This window comes from Mobula hypostoma, chromosome 15, assembly GCF_963921235.1.
Source record: "Mobula hypostoma chromosome 15, sMobHyp1.1, whole genome shotgun sequence".
NCBI classification, from domain to species: domain Eukaryota; kingdom Metazoa; phylum Chordata; class Chondrichthyes; order Myliobatiformes; family Myliobatidae; genus Mobula; species Mobula hypostoma.
Window position 1 is genome coordinate 9,817,381 of NC_086111.1, and position 12,114 is coordinate 9,829,494.

Below are 12,114 nucleotides of genomic sequence, written 5' to 3' on the forward strand. Positions count from 1 at the left end.
GCAAATGAAATGCAATATTGGAAAGTGTATGGTCATGCACTTTGGTGGAAGAAATAAACGGGTAGACTATTATTTAGATGGGGAGAGAATTCAAAATGCAGAAATGCAAAGGGACTTGCGAGTCCTTTTGCAAGATACCCTAAAGGTTAACTTCCCGGTTGAGTCGGTTGTGAAGAAGGCAAATGCAATGTTGGCATTCATTTCTAAAGGTAAAAAAAAAAATAAGAGCAGGGATGCGATGTTGAGGCTCTATAAGGCACTCATGAGACCACACTTGGAATATTGTGTGCAGTTTTGGGCTCCTTATTTCAGAAAGGATATACTGACATTGGAGAGGGTTCAGAGAAGATTCACAAGAATGATTACTGGAATGAAAGCATTACCATATGAGGAACGTCTGGTAGCTCTTGGACTGTATTCCCTGGAGCTCAGGAGAATGAGGGGGGAATCTTATAGAAACATTCCGAATGTTAAAAGGCCTGAACAGATTAGATATGGCAAAGTTATTTCCCATGGTAGGGGATTCTAGAACAAGAGGGCACGACTTCAGAGTTGAAGGACGTCCTTTTAGAACTGAGATGCAGAGAAATGACTTTAGTCAGAGGGTGGTAAATCTGTGGAATTTGTTGCCATGAGCAGCTGTGGAGGCCAAGTCATTGGGTGTATTTAAGGCAGAGATAGATAGGTTCTTGATTAGCCAGGGCATTAAAGGGTGTGGGGATGACTGGAAGAATTGGATCAGCCCGTGATTGAATGGTGGAGCAGGCTCAGTGGGCTGAATGGCCTGCTTCTGCTCCTATATCTTATGGTCTTAAAAAGATTCTTTCTATTCTCAACACCTCTATGACTAAGAGTTAACTACCCTCCCTACATGTAGTGCCTCCCATAAAGTCAGTACAGAAACAGGCCCTTCTGGCCAACTGGCACATGCTGACCAAGGTTTCCACCTAAGCCAGTCTCTTGTTCACGTTTGGCCCAATAGGAAAACTTAGCTGCCTCTTCAGCTACTCATTTCCTGTCTGTGGTTGTCCTCTCGGCAAAGTAATTCCCTCTGTCCTCCAGCCCCTTTCCCCACCTTTCCATTTGCTTAATCTGAGGTTTTGCTCATTCTGCCCCGTTCTGTCCCACTTTTCACCTCCCTCTTCCCGGGAGAGGTCAGAGGAAGCTCTGGCAGCTCCATCTTACTTGCTTGTCTACTCTAAAGGCTTTTTCCACCACTGCCATCTTTGATGTCTTCCCAGGAGGTTGGTCATTTTGCAATAAGCCTCCACCCCAAGCATACCCTTGAGATTGGGAAAGGGGTTTTTGCCCTGCAAGACTGCCTCACTCATCCTCATTGTGCTTGTGCAGGTGGGTGCCGGTGCCATTGGATGTGAGCTACTGAAGAACTTTGCCATGATTGGTCTGGGAGCAGGAGAAGGTGGGAGCATCACTGTGACGGACATGGACACCATTGAGCGGTCAAACCTCAACCGGCAGTTCCTCTTCAGGCCCAGTGACATTGCGGTGAGTCAAAGCAAATGGCATAACTTTGGTCTGCTGGAGAGATCAAAATAACGTAGAACATAGAACAACCATTTAACCTACTCGAAGATCAATCTAATGTTTCCCTTCCACATAGCCCCCATTTTTAATCATCCATGTGCCTATATAAGAGTCTCCTAAATGTTCCTAATGTATCTCCCTCCGCCACTACCACTGGCAGGGCATTCTACGCTCCCACCACTCGCTGTGAACTTACCTCTGACATTCACCCTCCCACCTCCCCAGCCATACTCTCCTCCAATCACCTTAAAGTTATGCCCAGACATAGTATCCATTTCGGCCCTGGGAAAAAGTCTTTGGCTATCCACTCAATCTGTACCTCTTATCAATTTATATACCTCTATTACCAGGGCGGCATCAGGCTGGCATAGTGGTTAGTGTAATACTATTATAACCCATGGTGTCGGAGAGCACTGTGAAAGGGTTAATAGTTTGACCAATAGGCACCTTATTGCTTAATCCCCTGACAGCCCAGATGTGGTCATGTATACATGGGGTCTTGCTCCGGTGGCTTGGGATGATATTTGGGTCTGTTTCCGTCTGCCGTATGAAATATCCACTAGGTGGCAGCAACATCCCACACATCAAAGATTGAGAAGTGAGTTCAGAGGACCCGAGATTTCCCTGAGCTAGTGAATTCAAAGTGAAGTGTGGTCACTCATTTCCGTGGGGGTAAATCTCAGTGGGAAGATTTGGAAACAAGGCAAGATGTTGACTACTGGAATAAAGACACCCCCCTCTCCTGTATATAGGGTCTTGTTGAAACAGAATAAAGCTCATATCCACTTGTAATTATGTCCATCTTTATTTATGTATAGTTTCTCATACATTTTATTGCATTTCTTTATTTTCCTGTGAATGCCTGTAAGGAAAGATTTTGTATACACACTGTCATAGACGGTGACATAAGCACACAGTGATAATAAATTTTGACTTGAACATAGCAGATGATCACAAGATTTGCTGCCTTTCTGAAAGTTTTGCACTAAGAGAAAGTTAGCAAGCTGGCCCCGTGCCCTTGCCCTCCCCCGCCTTCCCTTTGACCTTGCCCACGCCCTCACTACCCCTCCCCCACACCCACCCTTTCGCTCTCATCCTCCAAGTTGCCCTCACCCATTACCCTCACCTCTCTCTCCCCTCTCCCCCTCCCCTCCTTCCCTCCCTTCTCCCCCACTGGCCCTCCCCACCCCATCTCCCTCCCCTCACCCTCCCTATATCTCTCTCCCGCCCACTCCACCCTCTCCCACCACTACCTCCTTCACTATTTCCTTCACTATCTTCTTCACTATCTCCTCCACCATCTCCCCCGCCATCTTCCTCCACCATCTCCTTCCCCCTTCTTCCTCCCCTCTCCCCCTCTTCTTCCCTTCTCCTCCCTCTTCTTCCCCTCTCTTTCCCCTCTCCCCTCCATCCCCCATATACCCCAACCCCATCTCTCTCCTTTCCCCATCTCCCCCTCCCTCACCCTCTCTGCCCTCTCTCTTTCCCCCTAACTATACCCCCATCCCATCTCTCTCTCCACTCTCCCCTTCTCCTCCTCCCTCTTTCTCCCTCTCCACCCTCAATGCTCCTCTCCCCTCCACAACCTCTCGCTCCTCTCTCCACCCCTCTTCCCCTGTACATCCCCTTTGCCATCACCCCCACCCCCCTCAACCCCTCCCCTCACTCCCTCCCCCTCTCCTCACTCTCCTACCCTTCTCACCCCTCTCTCCCCCTTTCTTCCTCCTGTATCCCCATATATTCCATCCCCATCTCTCCCCTCTCTTCCTCTGTCCCCCCACTATCCTCCTGTATACCTCCTTCTCCACCTTTCCCCCTCTTTCCCCTTCTCTATCCCCCTTCCCATCTCTCTATCCACTCTCCCCTCCTCGCTCTTTCTTCCCTCTTCCCCTCTAACCTCTATGCCCCATCCCCCCTCCCCATCTCTCCCCTCTGTCCCCCTCTCTCCCACACCCTCCTCTCACCCTCTTTCCCCCCCTCCTCATGCTCCATCTACACTCACTTGCCCTCTCACCCTCTCCCCCTCTCACCCTCACTCTAGATTGGTTATGATCTTTCAAGAATCGCTTGATTATGGTGTGGTTCTGGAGGAATGGAAAGGAGGAAAGCAAAAAAAAAAGATTATCGGCCAATTGGCCTAACCTTAGTGGTTAGGAAAGTGTTGGAGTCCATTATTAAGGATGAAGTTTTGGGGTACTTGGAGATTAATGATAAAAATAAGTCAAAGTCAGCATGGTTTCTGTAAAGGGAAATCATCCTGGCAATATTGTTAGAGTTCTTTGAGGAAGTAACAAGCAGAGTGGACAAAGGAGAGGCGGTGGATGTTACTTACTTTGCTTTTCAGAAGGCATTTGATAAAAGTGCCACACATGAGGCTGCTTAACAAGGTAAAATTCCATGGCATTACAGGAAGGATACTGGCATGACAGGCTGACAGGCTGACAGGCAGGAGGCAGTGAGTAGGAATAAATGGGTCCTTTTCTGGTTGGCTGTCAGTGACTGGTGGTGTTCCTCATGGGTCAGTATTGGGACCGTTACTTTTCACATTGTTTGTCGTTGATTTAGATAATGGAATTGATGGCTTTGTGGCAAATTTTGCAGATGATACGAAGATAGGTGGAGGCTAGGTAGTGCTGAGGAAGCAATATGATTGTAGAAGGATGGACAAATTGGAAGAATGGGCAAAAAAGTGTCAGATGGAATACAGTGTTGGGAAATGTATGATAATGCATTTTGGTAAAAGGAACAATAGTTCAAACTATTATCTAAATCGGGAGAAAATTCAAACATCAAAGGTGCATTCGGAGTCCTTGTGCAAGAATCCCAGAAGGTTAATTTGAGGTTGAGTATGTGTTAAAGAAGGCAAATGCGCTGTTGGCACTTATTTCAAGGGGAATAGAATATAAAAACAAGGAGATATTGCTGAGGCTTTATAAGACACTAGGCAGGCTGCACTTGGAGTATTGTCAACAGTTTTGTACCCCATATCCCAGAAAGGATGCGTTGTCATTGAGAGAGTCCAGAGTAGGTTCATGAGGATGATTCCGGAATGAACGGATTAACATGTGAGGCGTGTTTAGCAGCTTTGGGCCTGTACTCACTGGAATTTAGAAGAACGTGGGTGGAATCTCATTGAAAATGACTGAATGTTGAAAGGACTAGCTAAGGTGGACGTGGAGAGGATGTTTCCTTTGGTGGGGATGTCCAGAACCAGAGGGCACTGCTTAAAGATTGAGGGGCAACTTTTTAGAACAGAGGTAAGGAGGACTTTTTTTAGCCAGACAGTAGTGAATCTGTGGAATGCTCTGCCATAGACAGCTGTTGAGGTGAAGACCATGGGTATATTTAAAGCAAAAGTTGATATTTTCCTGGTTGGTCAAGACATCAAAGGTTATGGTGAGAAGGGAGATGTATGGGGTTAAGTGGGATCCGGGATCAGCCGTGATGGAATGGCAGAACAGAATGGAATGGACTAAATGGCCTCATTCTGCTCCTCTGTCTTATGGTCTCTTTCACAGGGTAAACATGCCAAATACAGAGTGCATACGTTTAAAGCAAGAGTGACGAAGTTCAAAAGAGACATGTGGGACAAGTTTCTTTTTACATGGAGAGTGATAGATATCTGGAACGAACTGCCAGAGCTGGTAGTGGAATAACAATAACAACCAACCTTTAGGAGACACATGAACATGCAATGTATGGAGGGATATGGATCATGTATAGCAGACATATGTACTGAAAGGTGTTGGAAAAGGGTCCTACCCATCATAAAGGATCCTACCCATCCTGCTCATGGACCATTTGTCACACTCCTGTCATGGAGGAGGCGGCATAGCATCCATGCTAGGACGACCAGATTCAAAAACTAACTTTCCCCATGCAGACAGACTGATGAACACCTTCATCCACTGACCCACCCCACCACCACTGTATCACTTCCTGTCAGAGTCACCATGTGTACCGATGGGCATACAATCAAGCTATGTATACTGTATAGGTTATCTTATGTATTTACATTTGTATTTTTTTATTATTGTGTTCTTTATCTTATTGTGAGTTTTTTTGTGTTGCATGGGATCTGGAATAACAATGATTTCCTTCTCCTTTACGGTTGTATATGGAAATGACATTAAACAACCTTGAACAGTCTTGAGCTGGGCTTAGTTTAGATAGCATCATGGTTATCACAGCCATTGTGGGCTGAATTGCCTCTTCCTATGCTGTAATGTTCTCTGCTCATTCATGTGGTCAGCAGTTCATTCTGAGAACATCCACCTCACAATCCCATTCAGCCAAGCACACCAGCAGGAGGCAGGGTTGGACTGATTCCCTGCTTCCTTCTCCTGCAGCCTGTTCTGTGAATTCTCCAGACAGACTTCAGCCAATTCTCCCCCTCTCTCTGTCTGTCTCTCTGTCTGTTCAGAGAATCTCTGACTCTAATTGAAAGTTGATTAAAGGCACATGTTGTACAGACACTCTATGGATGATTGTTCCCTTTCAGGCCTCTCAGGCTGTGTGTCTCGCTCTGGTTTAACCCCATGTGGTGCCATGGCCTTGGGCCTTTTGTCAACAACGGACCTTTGTGCTGTAACCTTGAGAAATTCGGTCATCACCAGAAAGTGAGTTTGCAGAGATCTGTCAGAGAGTCATCCAGACTCTTAAATCCATCAAACCATCCAATCTGTACTGACCCTCACAAATTTTACTCATCCATAGTCTACTTCCAGATTGAATAGAATAGAATTGAATTGGTTTATTATTGCAACTTGGGTTCATTCCAGCTACTGTCTGTAAGAAGTTAGTATGTTCTCCCCGTGAACACATAGTGCTTTGGTTTCCTCCCACTGTCCAAAGACATATGGCTTAGGGTTGGTAAGTTGTGGGCATGCCATGTTGGTACCAAAGCATGATGGCACTTGCCCCCAGCACATCCTTGGACTGTGTAGGTTACTGACACAAAAGAGGCATTTCCCTCGAACAGCCACTAAGGAGCACCAAGCCATTGTCTCCCACACCAGCACTGACCTTATTAGCTCTGAGGATCTCTCATTCTCTGCCACCAAGCTCATAGTTCCCATGCCCTGTACCTCTCATTTCTAACTCCTACCCAAGATCCACAAACCGATTGCCCAGGTTTCAGCTTGTTCCTGCCCCACTGAATTCATATCTGCATACCTCGACTCTGTCTAATCCCCCCCAGTTCAGTCCCGTCCATGATACTTCACAGGCTCTGGATCTTTCCAATGGTTTCATGTTCCCTGGCCCCCGTCATCTTACTTTCACCATAGATGTCCAGTCCGTCTACACCTCCATCCCCCACCAGCAAAGCCACAAAGCTGTCCGTTTCTTTCTGGACACCAGACCCAACCAGTTCCCCTCCACCACCACTCTCCTCTGTCTCATGGAACGTCTTCACTCTTAATAGTTTCTCCTTTGGCTCCTCCAAACAAGAGGGATAGCCATGGGCACTCGTATGGGTCCCAGCTATGACTGCCTGTTTGTCAGCTACGTGGAACAGTCCATGTTCCAAGCCTACATTGGTGTCTGTCCCGCACTTTTCCTACATTACGTCAGCGACTACATTGGTGCTGCTTCCTGCATCCATGCCGAGCTCGTCAACTTCATCAACTTTGCCTCCAACTTCCACCCGGCCCTCAAACTTACCTGGTCCACTTCCAACACCTCCCTTCCCTTTCTCGATTTCCCTTTATCTCTGGAGATAGCTTATCTCCTGATGTCTATTAAAACCCACAGGTTCTCACAGCTATCTGAACTATACCTCTTCCCAACTGTTACTTGTAAAAACACCATCTCCTCTCAATTCCTCCATCTCTGCTGCATCTGCTCTCAGGATGAGGCTATTCATTCTAGAATGAAAGAAATATCCTCCTATTTCAAAGAAAAGGGCTTCCCTTCCTCCACCATCAACGCTGCCCTCAACCTCATCTTTTTCATTTCACACACATCTGTTCTCACCCCATCCTTCTGCCACCCTACCAGAGATAGGGTTCCTCTTGTCCTCACATACCACCCCACCAGCCTCCGCGTCCAGCACATAATTCTCTGCAACTTTGGCCACTCCCAACGAGATCCCACCACCAAGAACACCTTGCCCTCCCCCCCCCCACTTTCTGCTTTCCACAAGGATTGCTCCCTACACAACTCCCATTCGTCCCTCCCTACTGACCTCCCTCCTGGCACATAATTGCAAGCAAAGCAAGTGCTACACCTGCCCCTACAGCTTCTCCTTCACTATCACTCAGAGCCCCAAACAGTCCTTCCAGGTGAGGCAACACTTCACCGGTGAGTCTGCCTGCTGCATATCGATGAGATCCAATCTAGGTTAGGAGTCTGCTTCGCCGAGTGCCTACAGTCCGTCTGCCAGAAAAAGTGGGATTTCCCAGTGGCCACCCATTTTAACTCCACTTCCCATTTCTATTCCGATATGTCAATCCATGGCCTCCTCTACTGTCATGATCAGGCCACACTCAGGTTGGAGGAACAACACCTTATATTCCGTCTGGGTATCCTCCAACCTGATGGCATGAACATCAATTTCTTGAGCTTCCGCTCATGCCCCCCTTTCACCATTCCCCACCCCCTTCCCTTTCTCACCTTGTTTCCTTGTCTACCCACTGCCTCTCTCTGGTGCTCCTCCCCGCTCTTCTTTCTTCCATGGCCTTCTGTCCTCTCCTATCAGACTCCCCCTTCTCTAGCTCTGTATCTCTTTCGCTAATCAACTTCCCAGCTCTTTACTTCACCCCTCCCCGTCCTGGTTTCACCTATCACTTGGTGTTTCTCCCTCCCCTCCCTTACCTTTTAAATCTACTCCTCATCTTTTTTTCTCCAGTCCTGCCGAAGGGTCTCAGCCCAAAACGTCGACCATACTCTTTTCCATAGATGCTGCCTGGCCTGCTGAATTCCTCCAGCATTTTGTGTGTGTTGCTTGCATTTCACTGTATGTTTTCATGTACATGTGACAAGAAAGTCTAGTCTCCTTAATCTTTTCTTTTTGTTACATTTATTATTGTACAGTGAAATGCAATGTTTCGTATGTTATCCATACAGATAATTAACTACAACAGTGCATTGTAACAAAGGAAAACCACAATGGAATGAGCTTACAGAGAACGTGCAGTGCAGGTAGACAATAGATCAAATAAAAGTAGATTGTGAGGTTAAAAATCCAACTTGTATTAGGGGACTCATCAATAATCTTGTACCAGCAGGCTAGTGGCTTGAACCTGGCAGCATGTGCTTTCAGGATTTTGTAGCTTCTGTCTGGTGGGAAGGGTCAGAGAAAGAATGTCCAGGTGGGTAGGGTCTTTAATATTTTTGCCGTGAGAAGTGTAAACAGTCCATGGAAGGCTGGTTTTGCTGATGTGCTGAGCTTTGTCCACGCCTCTCTGCCATTCCTTGCTGTTGCTGACAGAGCCGTTGCCGTACCAATCTGCAATGCCCTTTGATAGGGTGCTTTCTTTTTTTTTGTAATTTATTTTTTATTGAATTTCATCATTGATAAAAATTGGCAAGGATCAAAGGGAACATGCCAAATTTTATATTTAGCTCCCTGAGGAGTAGAGGCATTGGTGAACTTTTTTAGCCATAGCATTTACACAGTTGGACCAGGATATTGGTGGTAGAACTAAAACATTCAAACCTCTCAACCTCAGAACCATTGATGTAATGGGAGAGTGTTCAATCCCCTCCACACCCCCCCACCTTCTTTAAATAAATGATCAGCCTTTATGTTTTGTTGACAATAAGAGAAAGGTTGTTGTCATGACAACTTGTCACTAAGGTGCTCTATCTTCAATGTATCAAGACATCTTCAAAAGGTGATGTTCAAACAGGCAGCATTCATCATTAAAGGACCCCTGTTACCCAAGATATTACCTCTTCTCATTGCTTCCATCAAGGGGGAGGTACAGGAGCCTGAGGAAATGTTTTAGAGACAGCTTCTTCCCGTCTGTCAGATTTCTCAATGGACAATGAACCAATAAACACTACATCGCTATTGTTCCCTCTCTTTTTGCTCTACTTATTTTTAATTTCTTTGTATGTGTATAAAATACACCATTTTATACACATATATGTGTGTGCGTGCACATATGCATATATCTGTACTTATAGTTTTTATTATGATGTACTGTACTACTGCCACAAAACAACAAATCTCATGACCTATGCCAGTGATGATAAACCTGATTCTGAGTCCTGTACTCCAACTCATCGCTACTTGAAATTCATCCATTATGGTGGTGTAACCTGCAAACTTGTAGGAGTTAGAAAAGAATCTAAGTGTATACAGTCTAAGTGTAATTCACATTGTGTCATTAGTGTATACGGAGTTGAGTAGGATGCAGCTTTGTGGGTCACCAGTGTTGAGGATCATCGTGGTAGAGGTGTTGCTGCCATTCTACCCTTCACCCATCTACTAGGGGCAATTTACAGTGGGCAATTAATTTACCAACCAGGGTATAGGAGGAGACTGTGGCACCCAAAAGAAATTTAACATGTTCCCTTGATTCTTGACAGTTTTTATAGATGCACTATAGAAAACATCCGATCCAGATGGATTATTGCTCTGCCTAAAACAAGAAATTGCACAGAATTGTGAACTCAACCCAGTCTATCACATAAGCCTGCTTTCCTTCATATCTCACTGCAGCCAACGTAATCAAGGACCCTTCCAGTCCCAGTCATTCTCTCCTGTTGTCAGAAGATACAGAAGCCTCAAGGACAGCTTCTGTCCCACCAGTATCAGTCTCTTGAACTGAACACTCATACACTAAAGATGAATTCTTGATCTCCCAGATGACTTCATCATGGTCCTTTGCACTTTGTTTGTCTACCTGCATTGCACTTTCTCCGTAACTCTATTGCATAGACTGCATTCATGTTCCTTTTTACCATCTTGATGTACTTGTGTAGGCACACAAAACAAAAGCTTTTCTGTGTATTATGGTACACATGGTGAGATAATAAGGCAATACCATTCACAGGGAGAACATGTAAACTCCACACAAAGGTAAGAATTGAGCTCAGATCTCTCTGGCTATAAGGCAACAGCTCCAATATCTGTGCTAGCCTAAAATCTGAAATGAAAATAGAAACAGTAATGTTTCCAAGGGTGCCTTTTCATTGAGAGAGGTAGGATATTTAGAGAAGTTATTGCATAGGAGGGGTCATTGATCTGAAATGTTAGTTTAGCATCACTTTCCATTGCAGACATTTTGGGCCAAGACCCTCAATAAATGCTGTGAGACCTCAAAGTTCAAAGTAAATTTATTATCAAAATGTATATAGTGTGTGTCACCATATGCTACCTTGATATTCATTTCCTTGCTATACAATCAAATTTTACAAAAATCTATGCATAAGCGGACAGACTGTACCATTGATCAGGAGGTACAGGAGATCAAGCCCCGTTCCACAGCTATCACCTTTCAACCATGAGGCTCTTGAACCAGTGTGAATGACTTCACTCACCTCAACTTTGAACAGATTCTACAATCTCTGGACTCAATTTCAAGGACTCTACAATGCATGTTCTCAGTATTATTTATTATTTACACAGTATGTTGTCTTTTGCACATTGGTTGTTTGTCAGTCTTTGTTTATGTATAGTTTTCATAAATTCTAGTGTATTTCTTTATTTTTCCGTAAATTCCTTCAATAAAATGAATCGCAATGTAATATATGGTATCATATAGGAATTGATAATAAATTTTACTTTAGAACATAGAACATAGAAATCTACAGAACATTACAGGCCCTTTGGCCCACAATGTTGTGCTGACCATGTAATCTACTCTTGAAACTGCCTTTGAAATGCTTTGAAAGACTGACAACCAATGTGCAAAAGAAGACAAACTGTGTAAATAAAATAATATTGAGAATATGAGTTGTAAACAGTCCTTGAAAGTGAGTCTGTAGATTGTAGAACCTGCTGTGTTCCTCCAGCATTCTGTGTGTGTTGTATCTTTCCACAATTGCTGCTTGGTCTGCTGAGTGCTTCCAGAATTTTCTTCCATCTCAGTTTTTTTTAGTTGCTTTTAGTGAAATTTTCTCTTCAGTTATTCTGCTGAAACACTGCCTCTGTGGTGTGGTAAGCACGACACAAAATTTTCACAAGAGACAAGTAGCTGGTTTCATGATTTATAAACCAAATTCTGTAGATGCTGGAAATCCATAATCACACACACACACACACACACACACACACACACAAACAAACTAAGCAGGTGAGGCTGCATCTATTTAAAGGAATAAACATGTGACATTTCAGACACACTTCATCGGGGATTGGAAAAGAAGAGGGAAGAAGCCAGATTGTGGGGGGAAGGGATAGGAGTACAAGCTGGCAGGTGAGGGGAAGGTGGGTAGATGGAGAGGAGAGATGAAGTAAGAAGCTGGGAAGTGATAGGTAGAAGAGGGAAAGGGCTGAAGAAGAAGGAAGCTGATAGGAGAGGACAGTGGACCATGGAAGAAAAGGACAGGAGGGGCACAAGAGGGAGTTGTTGCACAGTTGAGGAGAAGGGATGGGGTGAGGGGGGATTCAGAATG

General features: G+C 45.0%; 1 protein-coding gene across 2 annotated transcripts in view; it reads left to right on the forward strand.

The window, feature by feature from the left end:
* Nucleotides 1–12,114, forward strand: part of LOC134356685 (ubiquitin-like modifier-activating enzyme 1) — a 470,199-nt gene that overhangs the window by 63,277 nt on the left and 394,808 nt on the right. For both annotated transcript variants that reach the window (XM_063067717.1, XM_063067718.1), the window contains exon 13: nt 1,351–1,506. In XM_063067717.1, the coding sequence (XP_062923787.1) occupies nt 1,351–1,506 (156 nt within the window). The remainder of the gene's footprint in view (nt 1–1,350; nt 1,507–12,114) is intronic.